The 25,804-nt window shown below is 34.4% G+C and overlaps 2 protein-coding genes across 3 annotated transcripts; one reads left to right on the forward strand and one right to left on the reverse strand.

Annotated features, from left to right (window-relative positions):
- Positions 1 to 16,534: 16,534 nt before the first annotated feature.
- On the forward strand, positions 16,535 to 19,008 carry LOC132311608 (CRIB domain-containing protein RIC4-like). Of its 2 annotated transcripts, none has more exons than XM_059809610.1 (3): positions 16,535 to 16,767; positions 17,051 to 17,194; positions 18,545 to 19,008. In XM_059809610.1, the coding sequence occupies exons 1-3, from the start codon at positions 16,638 to 16,640 to the stop codon at positions 18,760 to 18,762; spliced, it is 492 nt and encodes a 163-aa protein (XP_059665593.1). In that variant the 5' UTR covers positions 16,535 to 16,637; the 3' UTR covers positions 18,763 to 19,008. The 2 variants fall into 2 exon arrangements, with proteins under 2 accessions (XP_059665593.1, XP_059665592.1); XM_059809609.1 differs by having other exon boundaries at positions 16,539 to 16,767; positions 18,533 to 19,003.
- Positions 19,009 to 20,507: 1,499 nt separating this feature from the next.
- On the reverse strand, positions 20,508 to 25,433 carry LOC132311607 (tyrosine-protein phosphatase DSP3-like). The gene is made up of 5 exons (XM_059809608.1): positions 24,966 to 25,433; positions 24,787 to 24,880; positions 23,555 to 23,606; positions 23,405 to 23,448; positions 20,508 to 21,064 (listed from the first exon to the last, which is right to left on the reverse strand). The coding sequence occupies exons 1-5, from the start codon at positions 25,118 to 25,120 to the stop codon at positions 20,807 to 20,809; spliced, it is 603 nt and encodes a 200-aa protein (XP_059665591.1). The 5' UTR covers positions 25,121 to 25,433; the 3' UTR covers positions 20,508 to 20,806.
- Positions 25,434 to 25,804: the final 371 nt, after the last annotated feature.

Here is a 25,804-nt window from a genome sequence, read left to right on the forward strand (position 1 = left end):
TTGGTGTGTCGCTTTCTTAAGGTCGTTTTAAACACCCAAAGTTGCAATGAAAGTGTGGCAAAATTTAAATTTATAAAGTATCATTACTACCTCCAACTACTAATATAGCTAGGGTGAGTAGGGATCGTCCCAATGGATTGGAGGCTATGTTAATATGGAAACAAGATCGGATTAGTAGGTTGAATGATCAAAAGATTATTTGTTGGTTAATTAAACTACGATATAAATGAATTCAATACTAAACAACTAAAGTAAATAAAAGGGTAGAGAACAAGAGAGAGAGGTCTTAGGATCTAGAGGTCATTACTAAACATCACCATTCTAGACATTTAATGTGTAAAGAATGAGGGAAAACATGTGTTGCAATTCAAAGAGGTGTGATTAATTGAATCAACAAACATGGATTGACTAATTAAGCATACATTGTCTAGACAACCTAGTGAATAGCACAATATATCAAACTAAGCCATTAATCCTTCCTTTAAGTTCACAATCAACACACTAATAGGTTAGAGAATTATACTACTTGCATTCATAAGTATGGAACATCAAACAACAAGCATGGATTATCCTCACATCTAAGAAAGTAAAGCAACTATACTACATCTAAGCTAAAGACATGAAAATTAACTAATTAAACTAAGGTAGAGGCACAATCCATTAAAAAATGAGTATGAACCATCAAACAAACCACAAGAGTATTCTATCTAAGCACTATGCCTTAACAATCTCTAGATTCGTAGCATCAATACACATAGACATGCATCAATATTACAAAACCAAGAGATAAACACATGAACATCTACTCTACCATACATAGACATATGGATAAAATGAAATGATCAATTGGAAGTATTAATCAACACAAATCATTGTAAGAATAAGATTCATGTATAAATCAAGTGTCAAGACAATATTACAACACAAATCCCCTCAAAATACAAAGCATTAAGGTTTAGAAGGCATGTTTAGGGCTAACTCTAGCCCTAAGAAGATGTTTAGCCACTCATTGATGTTATCATCCAACCCTCAAGGGACATCTCCATGGTAAAAATGCTTTTTTTCTTGATAGAAACCCTAGAAGAATGGTAGAACTCCCAAAATAGTGTATGTCTCTCTAAGCTCTAGCTTCCTCTCCAAGATATGTGATATATGATTCTAAGTTATGTTCTCTCAAAATATGAAGATATCAAGATTCTATATAAAAATGGCTCAAAATCCTTTTATAGGTAGCTCAAGTGTGACACCCAATGGTCAGGCTTCGTGCATTAGGATCCCTTCAATGATTGCACTATGAGCCATCTTTTAATGAGCTGGACTCTATTTTAATTCGGACTTGAGGAGGTTCGATCGATCGAATTCAGGTGAGATCGATCGAACTGTAGTCAAATCCATCGAATTTAGGCCAAATCGATCAATCCTTGGCGGCGCCTTTTTGGAATAAGATAAATCTGAGATATTCTTGGGATATTTTGGAAAAAAGGCAAAAGTTGTAGGTGAGGATAAGATCAAGGAAGTTCGATCGATCTGAAGAAAGTTGGATCGATCGAAGATGGAAGTTCTTTGAGGATAAGGATAAAGGGTCTGATCCATCTTGGTAAAGTGAGATTGATCAATGTGAGATCGATTGAAAGTATTCCTGATTGATCAAAGATTGCTGATTTCCACCATTTTGCTTCCACTTTGCTCCATTCTTCCATTTAACTTGAGATTGCTTCTTTTATGCTCTATTTTGACTGAATTGGCTTATTTTGGGGATAAGCACCTGAAAAGGGTAATAACATGAAATTAGTCTAAAATGAGAAAGTAAGATAGATAAAGGTCCTAGAATACTCGAGCTTAAGGAGTTTAAATGCGCATTTTTCAGCGCTCATCATTAGGTTAGGGTTGAAGAGTTCAACCCGTGTAACTCGTTTGTGACTCATTTAACTCAACATGTTATAATCGTGAATATGACTTATATAATATGTTACCTGTTTAATCCTAATTACTATGAATAGTTAAATCATTTTAACATAAAGCTTGTCTATGCCTTATAATTTTTCTTTTTATTTTGAATATTTGGGTTAATTATAACAATTTTTTTCTATTATTTCGTATTTGATTAAATATTAAATGTCTCATTTTAATAAACAGGTCATTAAATGGGTTAACACGTTTATCTGTTTAATAAACGGGTTGGGTTAGTGTTGAGGATTCCTGACACGATTATTAAATGGGTTGGGTTTGGGTTTACCTATTTAGTATAATACCCTTACATCGACACGACACGAATACAATCCACGAACACGAATTGCCACCCCTACCGAAAACAGTGAAGGATTGACGGGGCCTGCGAAGAATCGCAGAGGCCCATGAAGGATCAAAAATGGCTCTGCGATGGATTGCCAGATTCGGCAATCGATTGCCAGACCAGAAGGTTGCACCAGAAATTTTTGGAAAACATGACTTTCTCGATACTAAAATAGATTTTTTTTTTTGAAAAAGTTTGTGAAGCAACCCCCCCCCCCCCCCCCCCCCAAACAAAAAAAGTCATTTTCTTAATGACCGTGATTAAGCCAAGTCTTATTTTTCAAATAAAATGCCCAAAATGCCCTTATACGCATCCTTTGCCAAAAAAATGAAAATGCTTGAAATGAAAAATACCCATTGCATACAAATATGATATTTGTCCCTTGGCCTCAAGTTATACATATAAAAAGAGTCTTAAAGAGTATACTTAGGCATAATTTACATATCTCAAAACAAAAACGACTTGTCAAACCAAGCTATATATTACAATTTCAAAAGAAAGCAAAACATGCTAACACTTGAATGTATGTGAAATTACACGAAAGGGGTATCCAAAGCTACCAAGCCAACCTAGGAATGTTGTGTATCCCAAAATAAGGTCTTTTTACCTGAAAATATCCCAAACATCTAGGTAGAGTAAACAAGTTACTCGTAAGAAGAAGTACATACTTATACCCTATAGTCTCAATGTCACGCAAGTTCAATATAGATCAATACAAGGGATCATTCCACCTAACGTCTATGTAGCAAGGTGTGTTTTTTTATGTCTATACTTTGTGTTGCAGTCTTTCATCTTAACCTTTCTAGTGGAGTGGGGTGATCGTAGCCAGATAGCGACAATTGTTGTAAGATAATTTTTTTATCCTTGAATCTTGTTTGGCCTATATATGTTCTATTAAGGAGTACATAAACAACATTCATTTGTCAAAATGAAATGAAATAAAAAAAACTGGACCAGCCTAATTTTTAAGATTTTCTGCTCTCCTTGTTCATTTACTCAATCAAATGTTTTCCTTTAAACCTCATATTTGAAACTATGTTGAATTTTATGTTAAAAGCTTGCCATTTGCTTTCTGTAGCCCATATAAAACATGGTATTACGATTTCTTGGTAATTGTTCTGGTAATAGTATGACCTGATTGTAAATTGTAATTGGACTCTTCTCGTCGAAGCCTTTAATTTCAACTACAGATTTGGGATGCATTTAAACAATATATATGTAAAATATATATATATATATTTATATTAAGTTGATTAAAAAATAAAATTAATTTTCTCGCTTCTGCAGCAACTCGCTACACACAAAAATACAATTAGAGTTGCAGTAGGAGCTACTCTGGGACACATCATCTGTACATCATTGGTAGTAGTTGGAGGAAGCATGCTAGCGTCCAAGTTCTCACAAGGCACAGTAGCTACCATTGGGGGTCTGCTATTCCTTGGTTTTTCATTGTCATCATATTTCTATCCTCCCCTATAAATACAATCTTGTAGACTAACCTGATTGTTTAAGAGTAGTTGTTTGCTCCTCTATCTCTCTCCATTTTTTTTTAATAAAAAAAACTCTATTTTCCTGCTTATTCTTTTATACAATATTCGTATATGAATATGTTAATTCTTTTTCCTATTCAATGTTGATGCATGCTTACAAGAATCAATAATTTTGAATTCATAAACAAAAATGATTGAGCCCTTCAATAGCTATGTTAATTGGAAGGAGGGAGGGAGGGAGGGGGACTAAAATTCCCTCCTGCGACATAGTGTCTTGTCCCGTCTAGTAATTATGTACCTTACAAAAATGTTGTGATGTTCAATATTTTCGTAACGTACATCACTAACTGAAGGGTACATGACTATTGTATTGCCCGGAGAGGATTTTGATCCGGAGGGAGGGAAATGGAGAGAGTTGAAATAAGAATGAATTGTTGAGGAAGTTATTATCCAAGGATTTGGATCCTCTAGAGTGCATATAAACACTTCTTGTACTTTGTTGTACATTAAAACATTGGTTATGTATTAGGATGATACAATTTTAAAAGTATAATAGTTTTACGATTTTAACCCTAAATTTAAACAAAAATAATAACGCGGCAAAATTATTAAATATTTTATAAATGTTTATTTATCTTTTCTTAGGAGATTTGATACATTAAACCTAAAAAACATACTCACCCAATATGTGTGTGACGTAGATGATACACTTTTGCCATGAACATTTAACAAGAAAATAATAGAGTATTAATATTTGATTCAAATTAGTAAAAACTCTCATATTAAGAAAAAGGGCAAAGTGCAATAAACTCCTCTCGACTATTGGTGTTTTGTAATAAACCCTCTCAACTAAATTTTTGTCAAAAAATTCCCTTCAACTATCCAAGGGATCAATCACAATCTTGGGTTAGCAGAATCTAGATTTTTCGTGTTATTTATGTCATTGCGTCTGTTGTTTGTCTTTATATCATTTTATGCAACAATTACGTTATGTTATTATTTCATGATACATTATACTCTATGTTCGTAGTTACGGAATACGCTTACCAACAAATACAATGTTTCTCTTGATCATAAAAAATAGTAAACTTATTGTGATCGGGTACTACTCTATATTGATAGAGAGACTATTTTTCTTTAGTACCGAACTATTAAATGCTTAATTTAATTCATTACTTAATACAAAATGAGTGTACCTGTGATGGCCTAAGCTTGTAATGACCTGAACCCATGGGTCCGAATTGCTAGCCGGGTCCTTACCTGAACCCGAAAACAACCGAGGGCAAAACGGTCAACTAGGGTGCGTAAATTAATTATATAACTCTAAATGAGTCTAAATAGCTTAACATAAGTCATAAGGGTCATTTGAACCCATGAGGCAAAGTCCTGGACCTAAGAATGAGGATTTCATACAATTGCACCCTTCGGTTTCAAGGAATTCCGATGTAGTCCACACTAAAAGGATCATAACTCTCTCTACGATTTGAATTATTAAGTTAAATTAATTTCATTTTAAAGTTGACTGAAAATACTTGAAATTTGACTCAAGAATGAATCCATTTGGATTTGAAACGAGAAAGTTATAGCTGTTCAAAGTCAGAATAAAAAAAGAGACAAGCAGGAAGGGAGTAGGTTCCCATTTTGATAGAGCCACCTCCTTTCTATGAAAGGAGCCGGCTCCACTCAAAAGGAGCAGGCTCTACTCACACCAAAGGAGTATGCTCCATTCAAAAGGAGCAGGCTCCACCTCAAAGGAGTATGCTCCATTCCAAATAAGCAGGCTCCACCTCAAAGGAGCATGCTCCATTCCAAAAAAGCAGGCTCCACTCCAAATTTTTGACGAAAGGAGGCTACTGGACTAAAAAGAGTCGACTCCCAAAGGGGGAGAGCCGGCTCTCCACGTGGGAGGTCTGAAATTTGGTCACTGCAAGTGCATAGGACCTTAGGGACCTCATTGGCATCTATCATGGCCAAAAATTAAGCTTTAAACTCATCCCAAAACATCCTATAAACCTGATATAAGGCTTGAATATGAAAAATCCCAATAATGCTTGTAAAGAAAAGGTATGAATAATATTCAATTTGATTCAAAATAGCCTCATGGCCTCATTATAAATCAATTACATTTTACACCATGAATCCTACATGGACAAATATACATTGATTTACATATACTAAGTACAAGTAAAAATGTTACACATATAATGTCCCAAAGCTTCAATAGAAGTCATCAAACACCCGTTAAAAACTCCAAGGCAACCTCCATTTCCTGAAAACTGTTAATATAATAGTGTGAGCATAAAGCTCAGTAGGTAGTGCCTAAAATGTACCCCTTAACTATCCCGTGAATCCAAACAAAGAATGGCACATAGAAGAGGGGTCATATTCATTTTGGGGAATAAATATACCATTACACATCTTTACAACAATCCATACACAATGAGTGTAATGCTATGCAAATTCAAGAGATGAAATGTCACTCCCCATTTCCAAGACTTTTCCCAAAACAGTTTTCCTTCCTTTCCGACACACTTTCCTTTCTTTTCCAAAACAATTTTCCCTTTCCTCACCCCAATGCATGAATATATATGCAATTTGATGTCATGAAATTCCATGCTTGTGAACCTTAATAACATAACAAGCTTAGAAAAGAATTCTACACTACAAGTAAAAAAAAATGTTGTCACTTAACAAACATAGCATTTTACTCAAAAAAGTCATGGTACAACATACATTGAATACCAATCTTCACAACAACTTACATAATCATAACATTCAACACAATTCACAACATAACACATGGAGATCATGCTTAGCAATTATAAAATAAGCATAATAAATCACAATTAGGAGATTAATTCACAAATATCGAAGGACTTGTGGTTTAGAAACCCCTACCTCAAAATGATAGCCAAACAAGTCCTAAGGCTAAAGTAATTTTCGGATTTCCCCAGACCCTAGCAATATTGGCCTCAATTTGAAGCTCATACCAAGCTTTCCAACTTCTCTTCTTCCTCTACCTCAAAATCTAACTCAAACCCTTCCAAAATCAAGATTTAATCTATGGAGGTTTATGTGTGTTTAGATGTAGAAATATAGAGAGAGAGAAAAGGAGAAAGATAAAAAGAGAATTGGGGTTGTCGAGAATGGGGAGGAATGGATGGGTTGTGTAACGACCCGAATCCGTAGGTCCAAACCACTAACTAGGTCCTTACCCAAACCCGAGGTCACCTAAGCCAATACCATTAAGTCCAGGGTTATTGCATCATTAACATATACAAAATATGATCAATAGAGATCCTAAACGACTTTCCAAGACTCGTGGATAACTGTACTGGAAAGAGAAAGCAAAGTGAGCAACTAACAGCAAACCGGTCGACCGAAATGGAGTTTCGTTCTGCCAGAATAGCTCTTATACCGGTCGACCGAAATGGTCATACGAGCTGCACTTTCAGCTGAACTACCATGAACCTGAAACTATGCATAAGACTTGCTATGGAACCTTGAAACTGAATGAACTTTGTCCCCATACATGTGTAAACATTGAATATAAGATCACAACATCCATTTAAGTCCCTTATTAACATAATCATACATGGTTCTTCACAATCTCTTACAAAATAATAAAAGTGTGTAAAATTTACAATCCATGAGTTGCATTAGTTTCCACAACCTCTACAATTGCAACATTATACAAACTACACTTGATTATTACAAAAGATCATGGTTCATGTATCTATATAAAAGCTAGCAAAATGGTAGTCTCGTTCCAATCTAGATTTGTGGAGGATTGTCATCCGCCACCTCTTTTTCCAATCTTGAAAAAAAAAAATGATAAATAATAGGGTGAGCTAAAAGCTCAGTAGGTAGTGCCTAAGACACATTTCTTATAACCTAGTGAATCCACGTAGAGCATAGGTAAAAAGAAAAGAGATCATATCATAAGGAGTACATGTCAACAACCACAACGACAAGTGCGTAACAAATGTCATCCAAACATATACACACCATATATGCTGACGAAGTGCAATGTCATGCAAATGTCGCTCCCCATTTCTGAAACATTTCTGTTTCAACTTCCAAACCGTTAGTGTAATCCGACCCAAGGCACCTCCAAGGCATCACGAAAGGAGGATTGGCTAACTATCCATGACCACAAGGTACCTCCAAGGTGTCGCATCCGGCCTAGTTAGCTCAATCACACTCCCTTTTAGACGACACTAACATCACGGACCACTAGGCGCCTCCTAGGGGTCCGGTTTCCGCAACACTTTCAGAAAACATTTTCCCAAAACAATTTCATTTGTTTTAAAATACTTTTCCCCCTTTTCTTTCCCAATGAATGCATGAGTGCTTCATGCTTCTAATCATCAATGTAATCATAACATTCTCATATATGCTACTTAAGATAAATTGCTAAAATTTACAACTCATGCATTCAATCATCATTGATTCAACATAGTAAACACATAAAACAAGAATTTAATCCCATGTAAGCATGCTTATTCACAACACACCAACTATCACATATTCGCACATTCCATATACATCATTTACATCATTTCAAAGATAATTAACACAAAATAAGCATGCTTGACATAAATAAAGGAGATTCAACTCACAAAAGCATAAGAACTTGTGGATTAGAGACCCCTACCTCACTTAGATGGAAAACCCCCCAAATTCCAAGCCCAAATTCAAAATTCCTATGGGTGACCAAATGAAGAATTGCTTACATCAACTTGAAGATCTTGCCGAGCTCTTCAATTTGCCGCAAATGGCACCAAAAATTTCTCAAAATTGAGAGAGAATTCAAAGTCTAAAGTTTGAAGCAAAATGAAAAGAAAAACAGATGAAAACGAGGGAGAGAGAAATTTTTACAGGGAGAGAAAGAAATGAGAGGCCAAATGTGGCCTTCGGTCACTAATTACATTAGTGGTGGGTCCCATCACTAAAGATATTTCCCTTTTTGACTCTTTTTTTTTTTTTTCCTTTTTCCACCAGACACACAAAAATGCATACAACTATACAATAATCACATAAAGAACATTAAATAGAATAAATGAAATGTAAATGGGACCAACCGACACCACGTACTCGATAATTCGGGTAGCGGGTCCCACACGGGACCGTTCGGCCTGAAAAACGAAAAAATGTTGAAATGGAAACCATTGCATTTTCAAGAGTCCTAAACTTAAGGAAATGCCCTAACTAACCCTCCAACACTACTGGCATACCCCACGGTGCCTGGTATGCAAAATACAAAAATTCAAAAATACCCTTCGCAAAACAAAAAATTCCAAAAAAGGAAAATAGCAAAATTTAGAAACATTACAGGTTGGCTTGTCTTACCAACTCATAAATGGCTCTCATTGAGCCACTTATCAACACATGAATGGATACAATATTTAGTTAAGTTGCCACTTTGTCCTTGCTATTTCCTCACAATGCCTTCTATATCCCATTAAATATCTTTCTAATGTAAAGCTACATGACGACGGCCGTTCCTATACGCCAAAATAATGTAGTGAATGTGCGGTTCAAGAAAAACCTTTTAGGTCAAATTTAAATTTATAAAAACCACTACCACCACTACTACTAACGTAGCAAGAGTGAGTAGGGATCGTCCCAAGGGATTATACATGTTGGAATTTAACTTTGACTCTAATGTATCACAAGATTGCAAAGAGATTTGATGAGATGATTAAACTACTTCAATTAATGACAATGCAATTAAAATAAAACTAAGTTGAGATAGGGATTTAACAGATATGAAGAGAGGTCTTAGGGTGTTGGAATCACCACTAAACTCATGTAATTAACCACTTGTTTTCCATTAATGGGGAATACATTGTTGTGAACAAAATGTGACTACCAATTGCAATATTAAGTATGGACCATCAAATTAAAGAATGAATTGTCTACCTAAACTAAGTGCAGCACAACCCATCAATTCTAAGCATGACCTATCAAATTAGTAACAATTGTAGCACACATCAATCTAGAAAATCATGGAATTTGCAATAATAAGTCATGGAATATCAAAGCAAGTAAAGATTGTCTACCTACCTACAAGCATGAATTAAATTGTAGAACAACCCATCAAGCATAAGAATAATCCATCAAATTAATTGACAAACCCATCTAATAAAACCTATGTCTAGCCATCACTAAATCCTTAATTAATCACACATAGACATGCAACCAACATAGAGAATCTAGTGTATAGATTAATTCCCAAATAATCACACATAAGACAACATGTAATCAAATAGAGAATCAATGAAAGAATTAATCCATATGAATCATGTAAGAAATAATTCCTAATGTAATCATACATAGACATGTAAATAAACTAGAGAATTAACAGGAAGAATTAAACCATAGAAATCATAGAAATATACCAAGATTCATTAAATTCACAAGGCTATAACACTAATCACAACAATATATATAAATCCCCAAAAATAGAAATACAAGTGTTTAGATTACACAAGACTTGGGGCTCATCCAAGCCCTAAATGTAGATCTAGCCAATCATGGAGGAAGTAGATGTGGTCATGAAACCCTCAAGGGTAAGCTCCAAACATGGCTCCATCTTTTTCTTCTTCTTTGAAGCTCTAGAGAGAGAGAGAGAGTGGATCTAGAGATGGATCTTGAGATGTGCCTCCACTTCCCTATTTTTTTCTAACCCTAAGCTTTCAACTTTCTAGAGAGAGAAACTAAAAAGAATATAGAAATTACAATCTCAAATATGAATCTCTAAACAAAAATGGTTGAATCTCTCTTATATACAAGGCTTTAAGAGCCCAAATATGTGAGAACTCGGCCCTAGAATCTCTTCTTTGAAGCTCTGTCCGAGTTGGTTCGAAATGAGATTTAGATTTGCTTTTTAATAACTTTCGCGAATAGTTCGATCGATCTCAGAAAAGTTTGATCGATCAGAGAAAAGTTCGATCGATCAGAGTTCGATCGATCTCACGATCAATCTCACTTGGTAGCTTTTCAACATCAGCTTATTTTTGCTCCAGATGAACCTCCTTTTGCTCCAAATTCTCACCAAGACTTAGTTTGACTCCAAAAAGGCCTTAAGAAACCATTTTTAGCCCGTTTTAACATTATTGACCTGAAATAGACAAAAACACAAATAAGTACTAAAATGGGTAAATAAAGATAGATGAATAAACTAAAATACCCTCGCTTAAGTGGTTTAAATGCGCACTTTTAAGCGCTCATCACTACACATATATGTATATGCATATGAAATGACTACAATGTCCCTCACTTAAAATGAGAAAACCGGGAGAAGTTCCTGAGTCCGAAAATCGTCCCGACTTCTGAAAAAATCTAAAAATGATACAGTCACTTCTAATTGACTTAAAATGATTAAAAATAAATTTCCAAAACCCTCGGCTCAAGGAGTTAACTAAAACGACCCTCGGGACCAGCGTGGCACTCCAAACAAGGCAATGATTAAAATAATCTAGAAAAATCAAACAAATTCCAGAAAAAGAAAATAAAAAAAATCGGTAACATTACAATCTCCCCAACTTTAAAAGATTTCATCCCCGAAATCAACCCACCTCACAAGAGAAAGACGAAATGATACAAAAACGGAGTACGTCTCCGAGTACCCCAGGTAACACGCTATACCTCAAAATCCCAATCCAAAGAATCTCACAACCTGCGTCACTCATAATCCTGTGCTAATGACCTAGCGTAACAATGACCGAACAGTAACCACAGTCACACGTAATCTCATCCCCTATAATAATTAACTGAACGAAAAAGGCACCGTTGTGACGAACAAAACTCTCTACCGTCACCTACAAGCACACGAGGCACAAGCCCCCAACTAACTCTGTGACTCCACTGAAACCTGACCACTAAGAACCATTAGGATTGTCATCCTTCTAACCAGTACATACCACTAGTCGATACTAAATCCGTAAACAACAACTTCAGTCAATCCAACACATAAAATCTCACTAATGCGGTCCGCACGAGACATCCCACCAGCAAACTGTTGGATCCCATACATAGTAGGTCTAACCAGCAGCTCCTCACATAATCCGAGCTAAACGTCTTAAGGCCCACAAAACAGTGGTTACCAAACCGCTCAATGAGCCAACACGCGAGCTCAACTCGCGATCCCAAAGAAACTCTTAAAACCATCTCTGATAACTACTGCCTTCAATAGCTACATCATAACTGAACACCCACGATTGTAATCGAGAAAACCATCCGACCTGTCAAATGTACCATCAGGTACTTGGGAAAATAACTCATTAGCATAGCTCAAGGATCAACTGATCCAACAACTGAAACTCCTTAGACACGTAGTCCCGTGCCGAGTACACCACCATCCACGACAAGTGACCTGAACACGCACAAAAAATACCATCAACCCCAAGTGAGACTCACTCTAAAATGGGATTGCACATCCAAACGTACGCAACGTAAAACACCATACTCTAACTGTCACTAATCGCACTAAAAGCAATAATCATTGACCTTTGACCCGACATTATGTTAAGGAAAGACTGACTCAGAGAAATGGTTGGCTAAGCCATTCCCATCGTTGATCTGACCTCAACACCAACGTCGTTCTTGTCCTCAGGTCTAATCCTTAAGCACACACACACACATCAATCTCTATGTCTATTCTAGACACACGGTTCACAACACAGCTATTAGATACCGCTACTAACACCAAGACCCTAAGAAAAACATACATAACCTCTCGGTACAAATCCCACAAATTCAAGGACTTCACCTCCTACCGTGGAGGTAAGTCAAACAATTAAGATCAAGCCCTCACTCGAGATCCCTAATAAAATAGGGAACTCTATAAAGTCCTTCCGTCTGCTGACACGCACAACTCCTATGTAGAGATATGAAACTCACAAGCAACAAAGTCCTTGCCAGGACCAAAATAAGAAGAAGGAAGAGCAAGTTCCTTTCCTGCAACAGAAATGAATACACACTAATCGACACCTCGCATACGAAATGCTAAGAAAGAGGAACTATACGGAGACGTAGCTCGATCTGCAACTCGTACACCTAACATCCATACGTAAAAGAGAACAGTGCCCCTTCCATAAATGCCAGGGCTAAACAACGAATCCTAGGACATCGCATCCCATCCTGCCCAAAGAAGAACCTTACAAGCGGTAATCTAGACCTTCCATTCATAGAAACAACTACATGACGCTAAACAACCTCATCGATAACCTTTAAAGTAACATGGCTAAAAACTCTTCTGTCATCAATCTATCAATAAAACCAACACATAAGAGCTCAACTACTCATAAAATACACATCATTCTCCAATAAAACTATCTGTGAATACACACATAGTCATACAAATATGTCATTGCTTTAATACATAGTGGTCACAACCGGTACAACATTACAACATAAAACCATTACAAAACATCTCAAACTATATCTTGCCCCAAGGGCTCACACACTAACTATCATCAGTATCACTCTAATCTTGAACCACACTACGGGACTTGTCCACCATCCTAGCATAAATAAACTAGATACTACACAAAACTCACGGGTAGCCCCCGTTACAACCAGAACAATGGTGCACAGGCATCTCCTATCACGCCAAATCTCATAGGTATCCCCTGTTACACAATTACAGGTAATCCCCTGTTATAAAACTCACAGGTATCCCCCATTACAACATATCACACACACGACTCACTGGTAGCAACACGACAAGACTCATAGACAACAATACGACACAACTCATAGACAACAATACGACACGACTTACAGGTGTCCCCTGTTACAACAAAAAATGACTCACAGGTGTCCCCCGTTACAACCGACACGACTCACAGGTATCCCCCATTATAACACGACACGACCCACAGGTATCCCCCGTTACGACACAATCACAGGTAACCGCCCGTTACAAAACTTACAGGGAAGGTATTATCCAAATATATGGATCCTCTGGAGTGCATATAAACACTTCTTATACTTTGTTGTACATTAAAAACATTGGTTATCTTGCTGCATCACCTATTACTAGAATGATACAAAATTTCATGGTGAATTTCGCCATTGGTAAGCAAATTCAATATTATTTGATAATAAAAATAGTATTGTATTTTCGAAGTAATGGTTGTTGCAATTTTCAAAGCAATTGGTGTTGGTATTTAGTTTTATCATTAAAACAGTTCAAAGTTTATATAATAAGATAGATAATGAGAGAAGCAATCAAAATGCATCTCAATAGTGTCAATGCTTTGATCTTTGCGTTGAACATGGAGCTTTTTTCTTTTCTTTTTAATAGGGTAAATTACTTTCACCTCCTCTCTCCTCTGTTATGTCTAACTCTCTTTTTCAAGTTAATACTTTGTAACAAATGGTCAACAAAGTCAAATGATGGAATCTACTTATGCTACCAAAATTAAATTATGGTGGTTTCTCATTTTGCTCTGGTGTTGTTCACCATATAGCTAGTTAGCTTTTTATTTTTGAGATTCCAATTGGAGAGGTTGTAACCCACTAATCCTCTGAAATGATTTCACTTAAAAGGCTATAACATTTGTTTTTTTGGGAAAAGTTAAAGTAATTACGCACATACTCCTATCTCCACCAAGGTTCGAATCCCCAACCTCCTGATATCGCTGGGCCAACTAATTCATTGATAAAAAGGCATAACATTGTATGACTTAGCCTTTGTGTGACAATTATTCCACAAAAAAATGAATTATTTTTTAGTACGTGATATGAGGGGGTGTGGGCGTCACAATTATCTAGCAAAAACTAATGGTATGTTTAGTTTAGTTTCTTGAGAACATTTTTTTTATTTTTTAAGAATTAAAAATCATACAAAACCTATTGGATTGACAATTTTTTAGAACTATTTTACAAAAACTTAATTTAAAAAATGTCTGCTTTCAGAACGGTCTCTTATACCACTTTCAAAATATTTTTATAGTTTAATAGTTTTTGAGAATTTTTTTTAGGTGACAAACGTAAGTTCGGAATTGGTCAGAACTCCAAATAATTTTTCTTATTTTTTATGACACAAAAATGTGAAAAAAAGGCACATATTGTCGCATAGGGAAGATACATATGCTTAGAAGATGTGGATACCATCAACAGACCAATTGGCTTTCAGTCTCTTTTGGGTCTTTTTGTTTTTGCTCCTCTTTATGGGTTTCTTGTCACGTGGTGTGTTTATGTTTTGCTTTACCTGCTTGTAACTTTGGCTCTATGTAATAATATGTAAGTCTCTTGTGCTTGATATATTAAGGAATAAAACATTATTGAAACCTACATATTGGAATAGACACAAATTATGAGTAATTTATTTCAACCTGATTGGGAGGTCACTATCCTCAACCAAAAATTTAAACCATAAATCTATTATTTTTTGCTGCATGCAAGTTAACCATCTTGCCTTGTCAAAATCAGAAAATAAAAAATCCATCCATTTGTATTTTTCTTGTGACACACTCATCCTATAAGGTGGAGTTCAGTTTAAGCTTATACATTTATTTCTTTTTTGCCTAACTATAAAGAAAAGAACTAATAGAGACTAGTTTTGAAAATAAATGGTGGCTTCTTCTGTAAGAGATGCAAGTGAAGAGAGGAGCCCACTGTAGATATATATATATCTATATATATATCTATATATATGGATGGTAAGGTGCAAAAATCCTCCTTGAAATATTTGCCTTTTGCAAGTAAACCCCCTAAACTACAAATTCCCCCATTAAACTATTGATTTGTTACAATAAAAGCCAAGTTAATTGTAAAAGACTATTTTGCCCTTTCTCATTAGATTTATCATTTCTTGTTAAATTATTTTTATTATTTTTTCTCTTATCTAAATATTAATTATACTATTTACCTTAATTTTATTATTAGTATCAATTTATTATAAAAATAGAAAAAATTAAATAGATCTATAACTACCATTTTCTAAGATGATTAATTTATTATTAAAACTTCATTATTTATAATAAAAATTATTATACTTAGTTTAAAATTTTTATCGTAGAAAAATACATTCTTTATCATACAATATATTAATGAAAAATTAACAAATTAATTAAATAAAAAATACATTATTTTTCATCCAATATATTCGTGAAAAATTAAGAAATTAATTAAATTATTTAAGATTTTTTTTAAACAATTAATTAAAAAAATTAAAAAGTAAATTTATGCAAATTAATAGAGAATATGTCATCAAATTGGTATGAATTTTTTTCATAATTTATTTCAATAAGAAAAATAGTTTAAGTTAATTCAATAAGTAAGGACATTATGGTCATTTAATCAAAATATAGTCTAGGCATTGGTATTTTACAACAAAATATGATAGTTCATAGGGTATTATGCATAAAATATACTTTAAAGGGGGTTATTTACAAATTCAATCATAGTTTAGGATTTTGTTTTTTTTTTTTGGCATTTTACCGATATATATATATATATATATATATATATATAGAGAGAGAGAGAGAGAGAGAGAGAGAGAGAGAGAGGTGTTATGGTATGGAGTGGGTTTGGGACTTGTTAATTAGTAGTTTAAACATAGCAATTTGAACCTAATTCTGGTGATTGCAAGTTCAAACATAAAATGTAAGTTGGAGCTGAAAGAAAGACTACTTTAAGTTTGTGTCTCCCTCACCAAACTTGGAGGGTTCTTGACTTTCCATGTGTAGAATTATTCTTACTTGATAATAAAGCCAGCAGAAGCCACTATAACAAACCCCATACCATTTCCAACAATTTCATTTTTCTAACCACCACCAGTTCTCTCTCTCTCTAGATCCCTCTCTTTCTCTCTCTACCTAGCTATTGATGAAGAAGAAATGAGGGACCGAATGGAAAGGCTTGTAGTTCTTCCCTTCTCTGTTGGTTGTGTCTCTGAGTCCAGCATTGCAGTTTGTGCACAACAGCCTAGAAGATCAAAATTGGACACTCTTTCTTCATCTTCCATAAGTCTCTCTCTCTCTACTTATATATATATATATATATATATATATATATATATACGATTTGCTTAATTTAGTTTTCAAATAATTATAACGTTTGCTGAAAATATGTTTTTTTTTTTTTTTTTATAGATAAGTTTTTGTAAGAGTTACAAACGGTTAACCGAACAAGTTTTTTACAATATTTTGATTTTCGATTCTCAAAAAAATAGAAAACTGAACCAAACATGTCCTTTGTTTCTTTTACGGAATGCTTGATTATAACGTGTTGTGTACCATTTCTTGTGAAGGAACTCGAGAAGACGAGGAAGAAAGCTTATCAAGTGAAAGCTTGAGGAGCTCATCATTTAGGATGCTGGCACTTACAAAGCCTAACATTTCTACTGGGATTAGAAGGCTGTTCAAGGGTTTCAAAAGCTTCTCTCAAATATTTGGTTAGTCTCACTCGATGGGTGTGATTCAAATATTGTCAATTTCTTTTTTTATTTATTAAATTATTGGTTAAATAGAGCTTTTTCCAAGGAATATATATATATTTTTTTTACTACTACTGCCAGCAATTCTGCTTCTTCACGTGAAAGAAAATGAATTATACACATTTCTAGCTAGTTGAAATTATATATATCAACCTCTTTTCAAAATAACATCACTATGCCATATTTCAAGTTATTCAATTAATTATCCAATAATTTATTAAACATCTTGTGTCTTTTTTGTATAAAACCAATATTAATTATGGAATTCACTTTGACTTGGAATAATTTTTTTGAAAAACATACTATAATCACTCAAATTGAGCAGTTTGAGTTTGAGTTGGTAGATAAGTTTTAAAATAGTTGTGTATTTTAAATTTCAACTAAACTTCACTTGTACTGCGAAAAAATAAATCTAGAAGTGGTGACTTGAACCAAATACATCCCTATATTCATGGATCTGTTTGTTGATCTAATTCAGAATTCTGAATGTATTATTAAGTACTTATCTAATTAAATGTATTTAATAGTGTAATTTTGAATATCACTTAAAAAGCTATGTGTTATTTAAAATGAGGTAAAATTTTAAATAATAATGACTTCACTATCTGTGAATGCTGAACACTTGGATTATTAATTTTTTTTTAAAAACAAAATCAAAATTTTGATTTCTAATTTAGTTATTAAAATTTTCATTATTTAATTTTCAGTTATAAATCATGCCAAATTGTCCCAAAAACTTAAAGACTAAATTTTCACATGTCGTGCCCGAAAAGTGACCTTCAAGAAGTTGTATTAATGAATTATGCACTAACGTCACATGTAGGAGTATATATTGGATTATGCAGTAATGAGTTGTATGTGCCTCGCACACCAAGTTATTGATATACTCACTCAATACATCATTTAAAAAAAAGTTAATTAACCTATTTATAAAATTGTTGATAACAAGATAATATGTTATATTTGATTAAGTGAGTATATCAATGACATGGCGTACACGACGCACCTAATATCTACTCTATCCACCTGTATCTCTAGATTATTTTTTTTTTCCTAGTTAGTACCACACACACATGCCTCTATTGAGAATTGAACCCCTGACCTTCCTTTAAGAAGTAAGAATCTGGTATCGCTAGGCCACTAACATATTGATTGATCATTAATTTTTCTTGTGCAATTTGTGTGCTCACCTTATTTTGCAATTATAAATAAACCAGCTTTGTCTCTTTTCATTCCATTGTTTAATTTCCTTTATACTTTTTTTTTTCCTTAATTTCCTTTATAATTACTAATTAGTGTACAAGGAAGAGATGGATGAGCTGGAAATGGAGATGCAAATAGGGTTGCCAACAGACGTGAAGCATGTGACACACATAGGAGTTGATGGTACTACAACTACTACCACCAACCCCACAAAGGGATGGGATAATCTCATGGCTCCTGAGTTGCTCTCTCTCCCTTCTGTTTCTTTGAGGCAGTTTGAGCTTGCTATGGCTGCACAAGTTAATTGCCACTCCACACATTAATATTTGTTCCTCTTAGGTATTGGCTAAAGAGACTATGATGACAATAGTTATTAATGATCAATGATGTGGATGGTGATTGTTTTTTTTTTTTTTTTTTTTTTTTTTCAGTGAATATTGGTGGTGGTGATGTTTTGTTTATGTTAAAATGTATAAATCATGAGAAATATTAGATTGTAACTCTCCCTTCCCCTCTCTCCTGAACTCATTTATAACTTTGAGACTATTTAAGGTTTGTTTGGTTGTGTTATATAAAAACAATATTAGAGATTCCTCGACACCGACTGTGCCTAGGGTGCCCTGGTTGTGGGATCGACACCCCTCTCCCCTTATAGCCAGTGTCGGCAGTCGGGGCATTTGGTATTTCTCTATTTATGAGTTCCGAATATGTTTGTCATTTCACTCTAAGACAGTTATATTTGATTAAAAAGGGAGTGGGAGTGCGAATATCGACTCCCTCTAAGAAAATATTTAAATGATTTCACTTGATGTAGTAAGGAAGGTTGAGGACATAATGAGGAGGAAGTAAAGCCCAAATAACACCCAAAATTCCTTCGAAGAAGAACCATCCGATGAACTTGGCCCAACCATCGGCCATCTACAACTGAATTGGGGTTCTTTTTCCTCCCCTTTAGGGTCAATGGGGAGTCCTTCCCTGAAGGAAGCAACTCCATACATTGTCGAAGCCCTCCAGCAGCCAGAGACCCTGCTGTTGTGTTCCTCAGAGGCCTGGCCTTAACAAAGGGCCCATGAGAAGGAGCCCGTGGGCCATGCCCACCTCGACACCCCTGGGAAGTGGGCTAACAGTAGTCCGATAAGCCGGTAAGTTGGAGAGGTACCAGGCTATCAATGGGCTTGATGTAACAGGGGTCTCCAGGCGTCCTATGAATGGGTCAACATTGATGGGCTGAATCACTTGGCCTGTTTAGTTTGTAGTTTCAAAGATAAAAAAGTATTTTCATCAAATTATAAAAGAAGTTATTCGAAAATAAGTTTTTTTATAACTTATATTTGAAAACTGAATCAAGGAAAGCTTTTGTATAATTTTTAATTTTCAATTCTCTAAAAAAAACACTTCACTTGTTTCCATTCTCATAGAGGAAGCAGACAAGTGTATACTTTTGTTCACATTTTTGAAGGTACCCATATTGCTTGGACTGCAGATATTAACCCAATTTTTTATTTCAAAAGCAAAAAAGCAATTGTGTAATTCTAACTGACCTTATTATCCCTTTATCTTTGGCCTTTCAAAAAAAAATCAAATTGGGAAAGTGGGTCGGAAAGCAAATAGAAAGAAAACAATTTTTTTTTTATGACAATGGAAAAAGGGAATAGAGGAAAAAGGGAAAGACACTTTTAATTTGATCCAAATCCCTAAATACTCTCTCCCTCTCCTTTTTGCCAATTTATTTGTAGCTTTTTTCACCCTCTTTCGTACTTAACTTTTTATACAAATAGTTCATGCAATCTTGTTCGACTTTATCTACCATTTTCTTAGCTTCATTCTTCAATTGATTGTATTTACCTAGTTCTTCCTGATTCTTACTTTTTTAGTCATTCTTTAAAATTATTCTCTTGTTTTGTATTACTTGTCGTATTTCATCATTCCAACTCCATGCATATACATTTGCAACCAATCCGTGAATGTGTGTGTGTGTGTGTGAAAATTCATCGTTTAACAGAGACAGAGGCTTATCAAAATTGATCTTTTAAAAAAAATGGATCTTTTAAATTGTACAACAGAACAGTGAAGGGAATTTCTGGAGCAAGACTGAAAACAATGCTCTCAGATTACAAATGTAACTGAACAATAACTTGATAAAAATAATACAAGGGAATCGTTCGAAAAAAATAAAATTCATCGTTTGAAAAAAAGAGGGAAAAAAAAAAAATAGTCTTCACAGAAGCTGTATAAAACTGCTCTGTAAACAAGGGCTTATGCACTCACAAAGAATGGATGTGTGAAAAAAAATCCGTATATAACAAACAAGAGGAGGTACCAGAGTTTTTGAGGACCATATCTGGGAAAAGTGTTGTCCAATCCCTGCTAAATTGATTTTATCTGGGGCTTGAGTACACTTTCTTGTTTGTAAAGCAAGCGCCTCTTCTTCGAACCATACCCGTGGTACTGGTAGATAATGCTGTAAAGGCAGCGCTTCAGGCATAAGACATTGTATGCCTCCAGAAAACTCAAATCCGTTGACCTCGTTTTTGTGCCAGCAAAATGTTTGTACTCCTCAAACACAGAAGATATACACCAATTCTGCAGTTTTCTCAGGCAGCCAACGAGACAACCTGTCCGGTGCTGCAGTAGAGAACACCATGAGACCTTGACAATCATCTTACAATTAAAAGCAGAAACTAAATTTCCACAGAGCACGAGAATATCAGTTACAGACCCAACCCAAATGCCTTAAAAGAAGTTAAACAATACGAAGGAAAAATGAGAGGTAGAGGCACTTTAACAATTGAGGCACTAATAAGACGTCAGTCAGCCAAAAGATTGAACTTCTGACTAAAACAATCAAGAGAGACATAGCATGCATAGGTTCTATTTCGATTTCCTATTTTGTGGTGAACAAACCCCTGAATGATAATCATCAAGTATATAATAATTTTAGGAGAATCAAGTTGGACAAATTTTGAAACAAACAAAGAAGACAGGTTGACTGTGTTACAGAATTCCTAGTTCCTCCATGTAAAAAGATTGATGGTCCTTATAATATTATATGTCTGATCATCAATTATGGAAGTAAAATAGGGTATGGATTGAAGGCATGATGTAGCCATGATTTATCTTGACTGGGGTCATTCAGCAGCTACAGGACAATCATATTTATTCCAATGGAATCTACAAAAAATTAATTTCATCATCATCATCCTTGCCTTATTTTATTTTATTTTTTTTGATAAATATCATCATCCTGGCCTTATTCCCACATGAATGGGGCCGGCCACATGAATTCTTTGTCTCCGTTCCTCTCTATTACCCACCATACCTCCTACTATGTTTAACTTTTTAAAGTCATTTCTAATAACTTCATCTCACGTTATTTTTGGTCACCCTCTCTGTCTCTTACCTTTTATGGAAATTAAACTTCCCCTTCTCTCTAGCGCATCCATAGGTCTTTGGTGTATGTGCCCAAACCATCTAAGTATACTCTCTCTTATTTTCTCATTGATGGGTGCCACGCCAAATTTTTATCTTTACTTTCATTTGTGACCCAATCTCTTTTAGTCACTCCAACCATCCATCTTAGCATTCTCATTTCCGCTACGTGAAGGCATTCTTCTTCTTTCTTTTTTAAAGCCCAACAATCTGCTCCATAGAGCATAGTAGGCCTAATAACTGAATCAACTAACAATTTTCAAGTACATAAAGGAAACTTACATAAATTCATATATTTTTCTAATAGTTTTTACTGATAAATTTTAGTCATAAAAGGTTCTTCCTCACAATGTCATAAGCTTTGATCTTTAAATGGATAACTGGTGCAGGGAACATATAAAGTATACAATACAACAACAAAATAAATATGGATATCACTTTGGTACTTTATAGTTTATAAAACTTACCCACCATTTTAAATATTGAAAAACTGATCCACCTTTTTCCAAATTTTTTAGAATGGTCAATTATAAATTAATAAATAAATCACAATTTCATTCCGAACCTAATTTGATCCCTTTAGATTTCTAGTTTGAGTGGAGTCCATGTGGCTCCCACCATGGTTTAGGATAATCAGAATTTTTTTCGCCAGGAAGTACAGCAAAAATATTAGAACACATATAACACAGTTAAAAGAGAGAAAAAAAAGGTACAAGTCACAATAAAGGGGGAAAAATAAAGAATATAAAAGATAAAAATTATAGAAGACATAAAGAAAGGAAATAAGCATTTCTGTGAATTGATAGTATTAAGGTGCCATTCATATTTATAAAAATGAATGAAAAAAAAAAAAAAAAAATCAGGACAAAAATGCTATAATTCCTTTTGAAATAAATTGAATCCAACAGCAGCCTGAATAAAAATATGACATTATAAAGTAAAAGTGAAAAACAACAATGAAACCAGTCTTTTCAGAAATAACCAATAAAATAACAGAAGAACAAAAAGGAGTCTACTACAGTTCGAATGAGTCAGCTAAAGAACAGAAATATAGTTTTAGTCATTCTCCATCTATGAATAGTCAAGCTCTAACTAATCTTAATTATAAAATACGGTTGAGTGCCAGGACCACCAGGACAACATTGTCCATTAAGACCAAAGGAAGACCACCTAGTGAGGGCCAGGCTAATGAATTATAGTGGCTGCACATTATCCAAATTACTCAAAACTTCTAAATTCAAGGAACCAACCAGACTTTACCGTCTGGGAATTTCCACAAGTTTAACTGAAGGCTTGACTTGTCAAAAAAAAAAAAAAATTAACTGAAGGTTTGTATAAGCTAATGGAAGATGTAGTAGAGTTTTATTATGATTGTAATGCTGGCATGTTATTGTTTCTATTTCTTTAATATGAGAACACACATATACACAGAAATTTAAGCAATAATATACCCCAACCATAATCTCTAATAGTTGAACGACATAAACACACAAAATGTAATAACTGATAAAGATAAGACAAATATTCATGACATACCTTTCCACGTCTACAATGGATTAGAACCGGATGGTTTCTGACATCTAGAAACACCCAAAAAGTGAATTTTAGAAAAAATATGAAAAGATAAGTTTCAGAAGAAAAAAGTGTTATCAAAATTACAAGTACGAAAAGCACAATAAATTGTACCAATTAAAATTTTCAGAGCCTCCGTGATAGTTTCCCTCGGAATATTCTGCTCCTAAGATGTAAAAAGTTATAAACATCAGTACCATTGAGATATAGAAGTGAACAAATTAGCCACATTCCATCATGCATCATCAGCATTCCAAGTGATTCAATAGTTAACGTGGTAATAAAAATACCCACATATAAATCATATATTTCTGTTTTTCTTATTTAAAAATTGTATAGCCAATAATAAAACTGCAAATCTTCGTTTAAGAATATAGCCTGATATATTTTATTGTCAGTAAATAATTGACAAAAATATAAATGATAAAATAAATAATTAAATAAAACCAGTCATATGAACCAAATCAAAGTACTAACAAGAAAGTATCTTATGCAATTATTTCTTCAAATTTGATGTTATTCTTCTAAGACTTAATCCTAAAAAGAACTAGCATGCTTGGAACCTCGTTTTAGTTCTCAACAATACTAAAATGGCTCCTCTCCTACCGAGCAGCACACTTAACAATGGGAACTTCATAATAATGCTGCCCGCTAATTTTTGCTAAAATTCAGTAAAGTGTGTCCGGTTAAAATGTGAAAAAACTACAATGTTACATACGTAATGGATTCCTTAACCCCCACAGGTATTGACATAGCTGGTAATTCCAAATGGTCTTTTTTACATTCTTTCTTCTCACTTGCTTTGCATTGCAGTGTCAAATGTTATTAACATACTAACGCCATCAATAAAAGGCAAAACTAAGAACTGATTGGGGTTTCCCCTATAAATGGCGAAACACACCCAAATGTAAGAACAAAGATCGATTTTTATAGACATCCCAAAACTTTTTGCATCAATTATAATACACTGTAAATAAATTCATCGGGAAAAAAAAAATAATAAATTCATCTGGATCACAAATTAAGTGGTAATCACTGGTCCATACCATCTAAAAAACATGCCACAACAAATAGTATGACAAAAAGAAATAACCCCCCAATAATTTACATAACATTTTAGTTTATGATCTCAGAAACAAAAGCTAAGCCTGGAGTTCCACCCTCTCAATTTCCAACATAAGAGCGCCAACAGAACCATGCATCAGCTTCATTACACCAGATATAATATAGTTACCAAAAAATTACCAAATATAATACAAACACTAACCAAGATTTTCTGATGCTCACATTGATAATTTTAGAGAGAGAAAGTAGAAATGAAAGATATAAGGAGAAAATTGAAATACCTTAGTCCCTTCAATTCCAAATTTGAAGAGCTGAACACCGTGAGATTGAAGAAACTCCAAATTTTCTTGAGGGTAAGGTTCGGTACACAAACATCTGCCCCAAAATCCCAAACTCAATACAAGAAAATTGTGAATCATTAAGATACATATACATATATTGTATATATAACAACACTTACATGACTGATTTTAAATTGAGGGTTTCAAGAAATGGGAAATTGGAGGGTTGAGGAAAGCCGGATCTGTAAATGCCATCTTCGACCATGGAGAAATTGGTGGGTGGAACCAGAACGACGTCGTCTCGTTCTTCTTCTTCATCAATAATCAAACCCATTTGGGTTTGGTGCTCTGTTTTCTGGAGAGGTTTCGATTCGTGCAGGGAGGTTCAAGAAAAACAAGTAGACATTGTGGTGCTGGGTACAAAAATAGGGCTTTGTATTGAGAGTTAGATATACAAACATACATATATATATATAGAGAGAGAGAGAGAGAGATTGAAGTCAGATTTTGGAAATGGCAACAAACTTGTTGTTCGTTAGGATTCTTCTGGGCAGCTGCTTACTTGTCTTAACGTTATTTAACAATTATAGGAATATTTTCTAGAGAGAGAGAGAGAGAGTCCTATTACTGATGGAATGGTTTTGGATAATCCAATTTAATTTAAGTTATAGCTATTTATTTTAATTATATATATATGTGTGTGTGGAGTATATAGCACAGGTGTATGTATAACTATATATATAGAGAGAGAGAGAGAGAGAGAGATTGTAGGGTGACGGAGGCGGTCAAAAAGGTGAAGCACCATTGGGTCATTTTCTGAGTTCTCAAGGTGAATGTTCTTCGAACCTCAATCAATGGACCGGGTCTTGAATGAGAATGTTCTTTGAACCTATCCCAATGATGTCAGTGATGATTATATGTCTTGATTTTTTTTTTTTTTATTCATTATTATTAAGTTGACATATAAAATTTGTGTTGGAAAATTTTATACGTAGACAATATTCTAAATAAATAACTA

This window comes from Cornus florida, unplaced genomic scaffold, assembly GCF_030987335.1.
Source record: "Cornus florida cultivar Cherokee Brave unplaced genomic scaffold, ASM3098733v1 CherokeeBrave_3.0.0_Hap2_Chr06, whole genome shotgun sequence".
Taxonomy (NCBI): Eukaryota; Viridiplantae; Streptophyta; class Magnoliopsida; order Cornales; family Cornaceae; genus Cornus; species Cornus florida.